A 13253-nucleotide genomic window follows, 5' to 3' on the forward strand; every position below is an offset into this window, starting at 1 on the left:
TTAGGCTAATCACCCCCGGTAAACAGGTCGAAGACGGTGATAAGATAAGATGCTTGAGTGAAAAAACTTTTTTCACCATCGCTCGAAGAGGCGAAGGGATAGTGGTCAGTCATGCCGGACCCTCTTTGCCATGAACCACATTTACTGGCCCATTCAACGCGTTTCGACGCGTTTTATCGTCCAAGACCGTGACAGACTGGTGAACTCAACCAATGCACGACATTTTGACCGCGGGCTTCCGACGGCTTATCAGCAGGATTCTCATGTCCGCTAAGGAGCGGACTCGGTGAACGAAACATGGCTCGGTGAACCACTCACCGCGAATATTTCAGCCAAACCCTGCCTCACCCTCCGCCTTGTTCCGCACCTCTTGTCTGCGTCCAACCACCATGTCTGCCTTTAGGCTGGCACCCACCAGGCTATCAAGGCGAACGCTTGGGGCCTTCCAGTGTCGTCCTGCACAATACAGACGTGCTCTGGCTACCGCCAAGTCTCCACCTTCGCTCTTCCAGTCCCTCGACACATTTACTGATAGACATGTCGGTCCGGACGATAACGAGACGGCCTTGATGTTATCGAAGCTTGGTTTCAACTCTATGGATGCCTTTCTAGCTGCGACTGTCCCCCCGGCCATCCGCATAGACGACGCTACCATTACTGATTCGACTATCTCAAGCCTCAGTGAATCAGAGCTCCTAACTCGAGCTCGGACCCTTGGTCGCCTTAATAAACCGTTCAAGAGCTATATTGGAATGGGCTATCACAATGCCGTTGTTCCACCCGTCATCCTTCGCAATGTAAGAATTTATCTTTTGGGAAGTGCACCATGCTGACCCTTCTCTTAGATAATGGAGAATCCCGCGTGGTATACCCCATACACCCCTTATCAGCCCGAAATTGCCCAAGGTAATCACCACTGATCAACCAGCATTACCCAATCTAATCATCACGGCGTAACATAGGTCGCTTGGAATCCTTGGTCAACTTTCAGACAATGGTCATGTCTCTGACGTCAATGGACATCGCGAACGCTTCTATGCTGGATGAAGCCACTGCAGCCGCAGAGGGCATGGTTATGGCGTTTGTCGCTTCTAATCAGAAGAAGAAAACATTCTTTATCAACAATGGCGTCTTACCTCAGACCATCTCCGTTCTTCAGACTCGCGCAAAAGGCTTCGGTATTAAACTCGTCGTTGGTGATGCGGCTTCGGCTTTCCAAGATAGTTCCTTATCAGGCGACCTGTGTGGCGTTCTGGTCCAGTATCCTGACGTTAACGGCAATATTTCGGACTATACCCATCTGGCCAAGTCAGTCCACGAGTCAGGGGCTTTGGTCGTGTGCGCTACGGATCTTTTAGCCTTGACGATGCTCAAGCCTCCTGGTGAATGGGGGGCTGATATTGTGCTCGGAAATTCTGCACGGTTTGGTGTCCCGGCTGGATACGGTGGCCCTCATGCTGCTTTCTTTGCTGTTACCGACAAGCTAAAGCGAAAGATGCCTGGCCGACTGATCGGACGCAGCAAGGACACTATGGGCAACCCTGCTTACAGACTGGCCTTGCAAAGTGAGTAACCCTTCCTTGATACTTGCCTTTGCCCTCTAAATGTGTATTGCCTTGCAGCGCGTGAACAGCACATCCGCCGCGAGAAGGCTACCAGTAACATCTGCACAAGTCAGGCCCTCCTTGCGAACATGGCTGCCATGTATGCTGTTTATCACGGACCCGTTGGCCTCTTGCGCATTGCTCAGAAAGTGAACCTCTTCACGAAACTGCTTAAGTCTGCCCTCGATGCTGTTGGATTCAAGGTCACGAACACTGCCTTCTTCGACACTCTCACTGTTGACGTATCCTCTGTCGGTGCGGAAGCCATCCATGCCGCAGCTGCGGGGGAGATGATCAACGTCCGCCGCGTTGATGACAAGCATGTTGGAGTTACACTAGATGAGAGCGTGTCGGGTGAAGATCTCATGGCAATTACCAATATCTTCCTCCAGGCGTCGAAACAGTCCGCTTCTGCACTTGCTGAACTTTCGCCACCAACTACGGCGTCTTTCCCTGCGGAGTTATCTCGCACATCTCAGTTCCTTTCTCATCCTGTTTTCAACAAACATCACTCTGAGACTGAAATGATGCGATACATTTTCCACTTGGCCTCAAAGGATCTCGGTCTAGTCCACGCGATGATTCCTCTTGGTAGCTGTACAATGAAACTTAACAGCACAAGTAGCATGATCCCTTTGACGTGGCCCGAGTTCAGCAATGTGCACCCGTTTGCTCCAGTTGATCAATTACAAGGATATAGGGCAATAATCCAGGTGGGCTGCTCAAAAGCTCTTCTGGACTCATTGTTGATTGTTACTCAGGAACTTGAGAATGAATTATGCAAGATCACTGGTTTTTACGCGTGTTCAGCGCAGCCGAACTCGGGAGCTGCAGGCGAATATGCGGGTCTATCAGTCATCAGGGCTTACCACGAGTCGAGAGGGGAATGCCACCGTAACATCTGCTTGATTCCGCTGAGCGCTCACGGCACCAACCCTGCTGTAAGTGGTCGCATCTATATTGAAGCATTGCCACTAAGGTGTCTGCGTCAGTCTGCTGTCATGGCCGGTCTGAAGGTTGTCGCTGTGAAAACTCATGCTGATGGTAACTTGGACCTTGAGGACCTCAAATCGAAGGCCGAGAAACACACGGACAGACTCGCCGCGTCAATGGTAGTGTTGTCAAACCACGGATCTGCACAGGCATCTCAAATCTATGGTTTTATAGATCACTTACCCATCCACATTCGGTGTTTTCGAGGAGGGCGTGTCTGAGGCATGCAAGATTGTCCATCAATATGGAGGTCAAGTCTACCTCGATGGCGCCAACCTCAATGCTCAGGTTGGCTTGACTAACCCAGCTACATGCGGCGGTGATGTATGCCACCTCAATCTTCACAAGACTTTTGCCATGTGAGTCCTGCGACCAATACTCCAAGTCTTTTACCTGAAGCGTGACAATTAGTCCACACGGCGGCGGCGGTCCTGGCATGGGGTAGGCTCTCTTCAGCTCTTGTGAATGCTACTTTACTGAGCTTCTTTTAGTCCTATCTGCGTTGCGGAGCATCTCGCTCCTTTCCTTCCTTCCCACCCGCTGGTTTCCACTGGTGGATCGAAAGGCATTGATGCTGTATCTGCTGCGCCCTTTGGAAGCGCGTCAATTCTTTTGATTTCATGGGCTTACATCCGGATGCTTGGCGGTGCTGGTCTCAAGGAGTCGACCAGTGTGGCTTTGCTGAACGCTAACTACATGGCTCAACGTCTCGCTGGCCACTACACCTTACGTTACAAGAACAACAACGGCCGCGTAGCCCACGAGCTGCTCATCGACCTGGCGGAGTTCGACAAGAGCGCAGGACTGAAGGTTACTGATTTTGCGAAACGCTTACAGGTACGGCATGTCTTGTCTTCTTTTGGGATTGATTACTCATTTATATATCCACACACAGGACTACGGTTTCCATCCACCTACCTGCTCATGGCCAATCTCGACGTGCATGTTGATCGAGCCGACGGAGTCGGAGACTCTTGAAGAAATTGACCGGTGCGTGTTTTGTTTCCTAACAACAACCTCATGTAACTGATTATGCTCTCTAGGTTCTGCGATGCAATGATTCAAATTCGCCAAGAGGCTGAAGATATCATCACGGGCAAGCAACCGAAAGATAACAATGTCCTCAAGAATGCACCTCACCCTATGTCTACTGTCATTGTTCCCGATGCGGACTGGGAGCGGTATGTTCACTTGATCATGTTTGAAGTATGCACTGACCAAGTCGATCAGACCGTATACGCGGGAGACTGCGGCTTACCCTATGCCCTGGCTACGCGAGAAGAAGTTCTGGCCAACTGTTTCTCGTATAGACGATGCATATGGGGACCTTAACTTGATTGTAAGTTTCTTTTGAAGTCTCTTGACTACTGCTAAGTTTTTGTTTAGTGCGATTGTCCTTCCGTAGAGGAACTTGCATCCTAATTTCCGACGTTTCTTCTTGCATATTAATCCCGGTTCTAGTGCTGCCTTTGGTTACATAGTAGATTCTTCTCTCATCGAATATACCTCTTAGAGTTCCAGTGTTGTTCAACCACACGTGCCCACATCGCGCATTACTGTAATTATAAAACTAGACGCATATATACATACAACGCATTACGTATCAAATGACCCCCGCAGTTTGTCCGGAAGAGTTTTCCAAAGATCTGGGAGGTATCGCTGTATGCGTCCCCTGACCTCCTTTTCCTGGTTACACTTCGTGGCAAAAGATAATAGAATCTGCACCGTTTGCAAGTCGGGGGCCACGTCGTCCCGGTCCTTGCCCATCTCCAAACAAGCAGCCTTGACTGCGTCGTTGAGGCGTCCCATCCGACACAAGCACTCTATCCAGGTATTCCAGACACGCTGATTGAACTTGAAGCCGACTCGCGAAAGCTTCGTACATACTTCCGAAGCCGTCTTCCAAGAACGCGCAAACCCGCAAGCATCGAGTATAATGCTAACACTGGCGTCATCGTATATGCCTGTAATATAGAGCGTTTCCCAGATCCTCACGGCGTCACCAAACAAGCCAGCCCGCTGGTACGCGTCCATGAGCTGATTCCAGAGGGCTACATCGGGAGTGATGAAAGCGTCGAGGGTCAGATGGTTGTGAACACGTCTGATGACCGCGCCCAGTTCGTTAAAGGACTCGGGAGGGAGAGATTTGATGCAGTCGGTGAGCTGCCGGAGGAGGATGGTGTACACGACGGGGGTAATTTCGTGGCCGGCAGCACGCATGTCCTTGACGATCGTGAAGTAATGCCGCGGAGAAGGGATGGACATAGCCGAGCCGCACTGACAGAACGCGGACAGAACAGCCTCGTAGCCCTTTGCGTCCAGGTTGCGCCCGACAGCGGTCTCCTTGAACCTTCTGTACAGGCCGAAAGCTTCGTGAGAGGCGGAAGAGCTGCGCAGGAGTATGGTGACCACAGAGACGGTAGCGAATCCCATGTCGACGTCCCCTCTGCGTGCTTTGATATCATCCAGAAGGGAGAACACAACAGGAAAGTACTTCTTGATGTGTACCTTCTTGCTGATGGTTCGCAGCAGGACGGTATAGATGGCATTGTCCGGACCCATGTTGTGCCGACCAAAGTCTGAGGTCCTGCGAAACAAGATGGGGTCCGGAGGTTCTGAAGGGGGCGATGAGGCTGAGTGTGAGTCTGGTAGAGGGTCATGAGATGATGTGGGGTCCTGTGGGGTGATGGATTGTGGAGACGGCAGATAGGAAGTAGGTTCTGACGATTTCGCAAAGTAGGTGGGAGATGTGGAATCTGCAGATAGGCTGGAGTCTGGAGGAGCGGGAGGAGGAGCGGGATCTGGGGGTACGACGGGATCTTGGGCAAGGAGGTCTTGATATATCTCGAGAGCTTTGTCGAGCAGAGGAGCATGTGCATGGCTCTTTATCGAAATTTGGCAGAGGGTATTGATTAATGGATGCACAAGAGGAGCTGTTGGACGGATGTCATGCTGCTTCGAGTCTGAGTATATGCTCAACGCAGCGTCAAGGTCGTCAGCTAAGACGGCATTGTGGATGAGGATGCCCCAGTGCACCGCGGTCGGGTCTGTCTCTAGCTCTTGTGCTGCATACTGAAAGTCGTCGAGTTTGTAAGTGCTCCGCGCAAGAGCTGTTAAAGCACGGCCGGGAGAATCAGAATAGTCGGCACCCTGTCCCTTAAGCCACCGTACAGCAGGCTGTATGCCCTGGGTCCGTGCAATTTGCTCTAGCTCTGCGTACTTGTTCTCCACGTTCATACTCTCCGAAACGCCTAGAGGCGAAAAGCGAGCTCTATACGCAGATGCAAGTGTATGACCGCGTTTCCTCCCGTATCTCGACTTGACTCCATCGAAGATGACCTTGGAAATGGACGTACCGAACGGAAGGCGATGTTTATGCATGGCGTCAAGAATTTCCGTCAGATGGGCTAGTTCAAAGGCAGGGTCTGAGAATTGTGCGGAGAGGACATGCTTGACTGTCTCGGCAGAAGGCTTGCATTTCATCATTGCGAAACCATGGCGAAGGGCCTCGAAGTCAGACGCTTCGCAGCAATGATCGAAGTAAACGTGCCAATGTCGAAGTAGGATTGGAGCTGAAGATGAAGGAGAGTTGTGTGAAGGGTAGAGAAGCCAGCGCTGGAAACTCTTGTGGTTGTTACTCTCGACCAAACCGCGGAGAACAACATCGTGCATTTCAGATGTGACAGGAATCTGGAACAATGACGGCATATCCTGCAGCATTTTGGCCGCCATTGCCAAGTCTGAAGGTCTGCCGGACTTGGCTAGGAAGTGAAGTGCTTGCTCGAAGTCGGACTCTTGGATGGCTTCGTCATTCGGATCGAAGGACAGCTGGAGTTCGCGTAGCTTGGACACAAGGAAGCTGTAGCTTCCGTGGACGTGGGTGATTTGACCCAAGGCAAGGTGCTTAGTGAAGGTTTTGTAGCGCGCAAGTAGCCATGACCGGTCTTTCTTTGATATTTCACTAAAGTCGCGTTGAAGAGGCAAATGGTTATGAACGGGGCCCGGATGGAGTCCACGGGCTATTTGACCAGTGCGGACGCGTCTCAGCGGTAGCCTGCCTAAGCGACATGCCAGCAAGCCCAGGGACATTCATGCGCGCCGCCCAGTCGATGCAGAACGGGGACCTGTCCACACTGACTTCAGCAAAAGTTACACCGTTGAGCCAGCATAGAATAGCAGCCGTACCTCTGTGGTGACAGAAATGGATCGAACACCGTGTGAAAAACGGGAACACGTTTGCATGGCACATTTCTCGGAACGCGACTGAGCTACTTACCACGTTACATCAACCTCCCACTTCCACTACCCTCATCATGTCCGACAAAGTCAAGGAGTTCATCGAGATTCCCCAGGAGTTTGTTCGGGACGGCAACCAGGTCGGCTTTGCATATAATTGTTCTTGGTTCATTAAGCTCACCTACTTTGTAGTTCCTCACTCGTTGCACGAAGCCTTCCCAGAAAGGTACGTGTCCGGCCACGACACTGTTTGTTCCCCACTTATGTTCCCCGTAGAGTTCGTCCAGATTTGCAGGGCAGTTGCAATTGGTTTTGCAGTCATGGGTTTCATTGGGTATATTGTAAAGCTGATCCATATTCCTATGTGAGTAACTTATTAGCTTTCGTTTGCGCAAATTCTTATACGTTTCTTCCTAGAAATAACATTCTTGTGTAAGTTCTTACTTGTCATGATGTCTGAGCTATTGACTGACTGGGTATAGTGGAGGGGCATAGTTTAGACTTGTATGCTGCTGTTCTACCCGACCTCTTATGTATAGAAGGCTTTCGAAAGCCTCGTTCATTCGTTAATACCACTGCAACACCTGGGCGAACTGAATTCTGTGTTCTGGCTCGAGGCATGTATTGCGCACTTTCAAAACCGCGATGTCGCCCAGGGTTCTCGTCGACGCGATTGGCACATATTCAGGTGAGCTACACATGCTGGTATCTGCTAGAGGACGATCCCAAAGCATGTCAAACGACTACTGTTCTACGTTAAGTAATGTGAATCTCGAAGATGGCTTCGCAACAGAGAAGACAGGGTGGAACTGCGTATCCGTCGCAGGTACTCCGTAGGGCAACAGGGCCGCCAGAGACTTGTCGGAAGCCTTGTCAGAGGAGCTATCCTTCAGCACAACAGTAGAAGGGGAAGGCAAAAGTGCCGGAAGGACCATCTGCGTCCGCATTAGAAGGTTGCGAGCTGCAGCCTTCATTTCCCGCTCAGAGAAAATAGAAGATTTGGCCAGAGATGCAAGCTGCATGAACATTCAGCACCAATAAGAAGGTCCATAGTGAAATACGCACCCTCGCGTCTAACGATGAAATGGCCTCATCGAGTCGTTGATCAGCACAGTCTTGCCCCTGCCACGTTAAAAGTATCGTATGAAGCATCGCTAAGTCGAAAATAGCAGGTGCAGAATAGGAGTTCTGCGGTAGTTCGTTGCCTTTCGATATTGACGCGCAGAATGACACCAGAGAGCCCAAAGCCACCACATCCAACCTCATCGGCGACTGAGCTAGCCCCAAGCTGAACAGAGACGTCGAAAGCGTATGGAGACAGTTCATGAGTACTTCCGTCGGAGAGAGGGTCGTCTCCGCGTCTCGAGTCTGAGATAATGGAGACTGTGTGAGGTAGTTGCTCGCTAGAGCACCAATGATTCGCTCTTTCCAGCAGCTTATGACGTGGTTGAAAAGCTCAAGTGTCGATGCTTTGAATGCTACGGTATACCCGAGTCAGTGACCGCGAATGCACCATATTAACATACTTACCCTTCGACATGCTTTCGTCTGGTTCCACGTTGTATATGAACGAGGACGTGGTCGAGAGCTCGAGCAGCAATCTTGAAAGGAGCTTCTGACTCTCTGTGTTGGAGACGGTACCTGATGCTGACATTGAGCCCATACATCAGACCATTGAGAACTACCACATGCATACCGCTTGCATCAACGACTTTCTCTGTTAGGTCTTTCAAAGTAGACAATATTTCAGAGCACAATTCGTCTGCCGCAACTCGATACTGTTGGCGGAGCTGCTTCGCAAGTTTCCTGAAGCCTTCCTGAGGACTAAGTATGTTTCATGACGCTTAACCACTTACTTCTCTTGGTCAGCAAGTTCGATGCGCCGAAGATCTTGCCAGATGGCTTCCGCCGGGGCCTCCAAGCTCTCAAGCACTGAATCCAGAATTTCCGTACGACCGTCCAGCTGATGAGAAAGGGCAGAGCTATACTTATGGAAGGGCCCAATAAACACAGCCGGTCCACTTCCTGGAGGAGGCAGCGAAGGGACAGCTGGCGGATGATACAGCTGAGCGACCAAAGAATGCTGGATTTCTGAGGTGGGAACAACCACCACAAGCTTGTCGGTAAAGGCCTGTCCGGATTTGACGAGGATCGCCTTCCATATGGCCAGAATGCGTCCTGAAACCGCCTCATCTATGGCGTCGCCCAAGACATCTCGATCCTCAGCGGTTAGATGAGACGAATCGCCGAGCCATTTGTGAATGAAAGTCCTGAGGTTCCAAACCTGCGTAACAGTCTCCAGGCCAGATAGCCACTTCTGAAAAGCGGTTTGTAGACTTGCCGTGCTCTGTTGAAACCAGCGGTCTAGTGCCTCAGCGACAGCGGCTGGCGAAACGGTAGAAGACTGAGACTCTAGATCCACGTAAGGTTTGTAGGACTTGATTGATGGCGGGAGAATCTGAAGGTATGACGAAGACGGCAAGGTAGAGAGTAGGGACAGCGTATCCAGAAGAAGCTCGCTTGGAAAATCATCTTCAGTGCTAGGCGATTCAGCTTGAATGTGTTCGAGCGCGCGGACCGCTAGGGGTCGATCACCTTCGGCAGGGCTCGAGAAAATCTCGCGGGCGGTGACAACGGTCCTGGAGATGATCTCCAATGCCCGTTGCAATGACGCTCTGTTTTCCGCCGCACGTTGAGGAGCTAATCCAGATGCAGATCCGCTAACCTCGAGATGGGGGATGTCAGCAGATTTGTTGAGGAAGGTATTGAGCATTCTTGTCCGTTGGGTAAAGTACATGGTGAGCGTCTCTGTAAGAGGTCTTGCATCCAGAATATGCAATGTCAGCATTGTTGCACACGTATCCTACTATGCATTGAGCAAGGACCGGAAAACTGTAAGGGGGGCACCGCCGTACCTCCGTTGACTTCTCGAATGACCGAAGAGAAAGCGTAGCCTTGTGGATGATCTGTGTTCTGAAGTGGGATATTGTCTCCCATTGCCTCTGAACGATCGGGAACTGCTCCTAAAGACCGTATAAGTTAGCCGACCATCATACGGATTGCGCAACACATACCATAACGTCTATACCCCGATTGATCCAACTATCGTCATCCTGGTCGTCATCCTGCACAAGCGCTTGATGGACTACGCGTGCAAGTAGAAATAACCAGGCTGCTTGGAAGAACTTCTCGCGTTCAATGAGTCGCCAGAGATGCTCGGGCGCGTCCAGGAGAAGCTTTACATGGGCTGAAAGCGCCTGAAGGGTATCGAGATGGTTGTCTGAAGTAACATCAGTGACCTGCACACAAAACCACGTATACACGGACGTGCCTCCCTTGCTCGCGTCCGCCGCATGCGTAGGTAGCTTCATGTGCTCATGTGAGGAAATTGCACCCTTGATCTCCTCCAAAGCATCGTGGACGCGCTGCGCTGACTTGGACAATAGAACAATAGAAGTCGATGCCTGTAGGAGATCGCGGTAACGCTCCCTAACCTGCGTGAGCTAACATGCTAATGACATCTTGCAGATGCACTCACCCGACCATGACACGCAGCTCTTCCTGCTTCGCCTCGGCATCAGCTCTGCGCAATGTAAGTGCGCATTCACAAATGCCTCATAAGACATACCTGAGCTGGAGCTGCCTCGTCTTAACCTCGGCTATCGTGTACCTTGTGAACAACTCATCTGGATCTGCAGGGAGGGCGCCAGGTCTGGGAGGTGCTGTAGTCTGTAATGGTGTTGTAGGCACTAATTTGAATACACTAGCTGGGGACAGTAAAGATTGTGAAGGAGCCGTAGACGAAGCTGGAGAGGTTACGGGCGTCTGACGCGCCATGCAGGACAGTCAAGGGGTTTAAACAAGGTAATTTAGCCGCGCGTATCAGGAGGTTTAGCCATTGACGGATATATGGACCGCGCGTTTCCGCACAAGTTAAGAGGTCATGGCAATCTATGAGTTGCATTTTCTATTCACAAAGAATGTCAAAAGGTAGAACAACATTAAAATCGTGCGCTCCGTATGAAAAAAATAAATGACGTGAACAAAGTACACTATCGGGCCTGATCCTTCGAGTCCACACTGTCTGCAACATCGGCTTCTTGGGGAGCAACCTGTTTGGAGGGGCCATCCGGCTGAGAACTGGAGGCGGCAATGCTCTGCGACCCTCGCGGGGGGTTGGTGGCGGAAGGTGGTGAAGAAGTCGAAGAGTTGGCAAGTCGCTGGTCCAATGCCTTGAGGGCCAATGCGCTAAAAATATTAAATTAGTGTATGTTACAACAAGCGTGTGGCAATGAAAGGTCTTACCGTCTTCTTTCTGCCTCAGCGCGTGCACCACCAGGAACCTGGCTGTACCCAGCCTCTAGGTCTGATGGTACAGACGACGGGATGAGGTGGAATCGACTCGCCAGGCGATGGACGGTGTTTCCAAGCATGGACAACGGCGTGCTAAAAATATACATCAATACACTGCACATCACGAGGGTTGAAAAAGATTCACTGGACAAAGGGAGGGAACCAGCTAATCAAGGAGAAAGTCTCGCTGCGATCTCCGTACGTGTCCATGCCACCAACGGTGTCACTAACGTTGCGTTTGTAGAACCGAAGGTATATCCACGACACAAACCATCCAAACTGGATGAGGATGTAGGGGCTTTGGAACCCTAGCAGAGTCATAACTGTTGAAAAGGTGAGGTATGCCATCGGAAGACGCTAGATATTGGTAAGAATGAGGTTTGCACTTGTGATATCGGTGTGTTACCTTGACGCGGGCTTTTATGAACCCAAAGACTTGTACTTGGTGTTCAGGGATGACTTGGGTGAATGCGACGAGGAAGGATATGAAGAGAGTCATTTGACCGTAGTACTGCATGCCGTACCTTGCACAGAGGTTAGGATATGTTACTAAACGTCAAGGATAGCAGGAATCGCGTACAAGAACATGTCCGCGTTTCGGGTGGCGATGAATTCGATCCAGTTGAAGGCAAAGGCGATCAGGTTGGGACCAATGATGCAAACGACGAGAAACTTGATGGTTTCTACGGTCCCCCACAGTCTTTCAAAGTATCTGAGCGATGCTGGTATCATGATTAATGAGACAGCCAACTATGAAGCACATGAGCAATTATGGTTAGAGGTAGATCTAGCAACGAACCTCGATAATGCTCAGCTCTACCAGGCCCGAAGTTAGGAATGTCCATGGAAAAAAGAGACTCGATCCAGGGACAAGAGTGAGCCATGGCAAGAAGAACTGGCCAGTTGTCCAGCGATTCCAGAGGTAGTAGGAAGAGGTGACCACGGTTGCGCCGGTGAAAACGCGTGTGACGAGTGGGACTGAGGAGAGATAATGCAAGGGTGTGGATAGGATTGCCATGATGAGGCCCTGGGACTGTCCTTCGAGCTAAAATACGTTAGTCGAGGGAAAGGGCACAACTTTGAACGTTTGAGGCTTTCCTGTCCAGTTGGGAGGGCGCCTCAGTCGGACGAGATGTGCCGTCAGTTTACCCGTATTTGCCGTCTGTCATTACGTGACGACGTGACCTCGCGTGCCCGGCCTCCTCTTCTTCCTTGCGTCACTGCCGCTGCCAGCCGGAACGGTCCTCAGTTTGCTGGCAGCAATGTCAGACTACAATTTCAAGCCCGGGGGCTCTCTGAAGCTCAAGGGGAGTGTTCAGGATGGTGGCATTGTCAAGAAGTGCGTTTCACAGTTACTTCTGTTATACCGCTCCTCTCATATGTTCTACAGGAAGAAGAAATCCAAGTCCAAGTCGACTTCGGATGATGCCAAACGCCGTGAGCGTGAAAAGGTGAAGGAATTGCTCTTAAAGGACGAGGAAGGCTCCCCTCGAGACTCTCCGTCTGGGAGTGGCAGAAACTCTCCTGCTGTCGGGGGCTCAAATGACAGAAAGACAGATGCTGAGAAGCGCTTTGAAGAGGCACAGCGGCGCCGAGTTAGTCATGCATCTACTGCCTCGAAACGCACCCACTCAACGCATCTTCTTACCAGCTTGCCGAGAGAGTGGCCAAGATGGCGAACAAAACCCACAAGGATCGTGTTAACGAGTTTAATACAAAACTTGAAGCTCTCAGTGAACACCATGACATTCCAAAGGTACGTTTCCGTTCTGACTTGGTCCGTGCATATATTTACGCCGCTCGATCAGGTTGGACCCGGATAAGACATTTCCACGTTCTTACTGTCTGGAAAGGGTCTCTTGGACTTCCCGCAGATTCGAGAAGCTGCACTGTTGATGTTGCTTTGAGACATGCCTGATGTTCTGTTGTGTCTATACATCAGATTCCCTGTATAATACATTTCCAGTGTCTGAAATTACGATCGCGAGGCGCCGCTATTGTAACTTGTTTGTTGTAATGACTTGGATATAAGTAGGCACGGATATGCGGCTCATTAATCCGTGACCC

The 13253-nt window shown here is 50.8% G+C and overlaps 5 protein-coding genes across 5 annotated transcripts; 3 read left to right on the forward strand and 2 right to left on the reverse strand.

The window, feature by feature from the left end:
• The first annotated feature begins 217 nt into the window (after positions 1–217).
• CONPUDRAFT_134351 (glycine dehydrogenase) lies at positions 218–6794 on the forward strand. Its single transcript, XM_007765461.1, has 14 exons — positions 218–797; positions 846–906; positions 963–1565; positions 1623–2317; positions 2366–2545; positions 2597–2716; positions 2772–2956; positions 3009–3038; positions 3089–3434; positions 3493–3587; positions 3641–3778; positions 3828–3936; positions 3984–6718; positions 6781–6794. Exons 1-13 carry the CDS (start codon positions 390–392, stop codon positions 4017–4019), a joined length of 3006 nt encoding a protein of 1001 aa, XP_007763651.1. The 5' UTR covers positions 218–389; the 3' UTR covers positions 4020–6718; positions 6781–6794.
• Positions 6795–6910: 116 nt separating this feature from the next.
• CONPUDRAFT_149076 (protein translocase SEC6) lies at positions 6911–7328 on the forward strand (the record flags this gene model as incomplete). Its single annotated transcript, XM_007765462.1, has 5 exons — positions 6911–6973; positions 7026–7059; positions 7110–7197; positions 7251–7265; positions 7316–7328. The coding sequence occupies 5 exons, from the start codon at positions 6911–6913 to the stop codon at positions 7326–7328; spliced, it is 213 nt and encodes a 70-aa protein (XP_007763652.1).
• On the reverse strand, positions 7315–10670 carry CONPUDRAFT_116043 (uncharacterized protein; the record flags this gene model as incomplete). Its single annotated transcript, XM_007765463.1, has 10 exons — positions 7315–7849; positions 7899–8311; positions 8364–8474; positions 8530–8639; positions 8690–9696; positions 9749–9856; positions 9908–10113; positions 10165–10322; positions 10372–10416; positions 10462–10670. 10 exons carry the CDS (start codon positions 10668–10670, stop codon positions 7577–7579), a joined length of 2640 nt encoding a protein of 879 aa, XP_007763653.1. The 3' UTR covers positions 7315–7576.
• A 176-nt stretch (positions 10671–10846) lies between these two features.
• Positions 10847–12309, reverse strand: CONPUDRAFT_116045 (DUF1751-domain-containing protein). The gene is made up of 6 exons (XM_007765464.1): positions 11986–12309; positions 11767–11936; positions 11593–11710; positions 11332–11543; positions 11139–11279; positions 10847–11081 (listed from the first exon to the last, which is right to left on the reverse strand). Exons 1-6 carry the CDS (start codon positions 12202–12204, stop codon positions 10886–10888), a joined length of 1056 nt encoding a protein of 351 aa, XP_007763654.1. The 5' UTR covers positions 12205–12309; the 3' UTR covers positions 10847–10885.
• Positions 12310–12384: 75 nt separating this feature from the next.
• CONPUDRAFT_116048 (DUF1754-domain-containing protein) lies at positions 12385–13234 on the forward strand. Its single transcript, XM_007765465.1, has 4 exons — positions 12385–12525; positions 12577–12781; positions 12838–12942; positions 12995–13234. The coding sequence occupies exons 1-4, from the start codon at positions 12449–12451 to the stop codon at positions 13007–13009; spliced, it is 402 nt and encodes a 133-aa protein (XP_007763655.1). The 5' UTR covers positions 12385–12448; the 3' UTR covers positions 13010–13234.
• Positions 13235–13253: the final 19 nt, after the last annotated feature.

The sequence above is a fragment of the Coniophora puteana genome, assembly GCF_000271625.1.
Source record: "Coniophora puteana RWD-64-598 SS2 unplaced genomic scaffold CONPUscaffold_1, whole genome shotgun sequence".
In the NCBI taxonomy this organism is placed as follows: domain Eukaryota; kingdom Fungi; phylum Basidiomycota; class Agaricomycetes; order Boletales; family Coniophoraceae; genus Coniophora; species Coniophora puteana.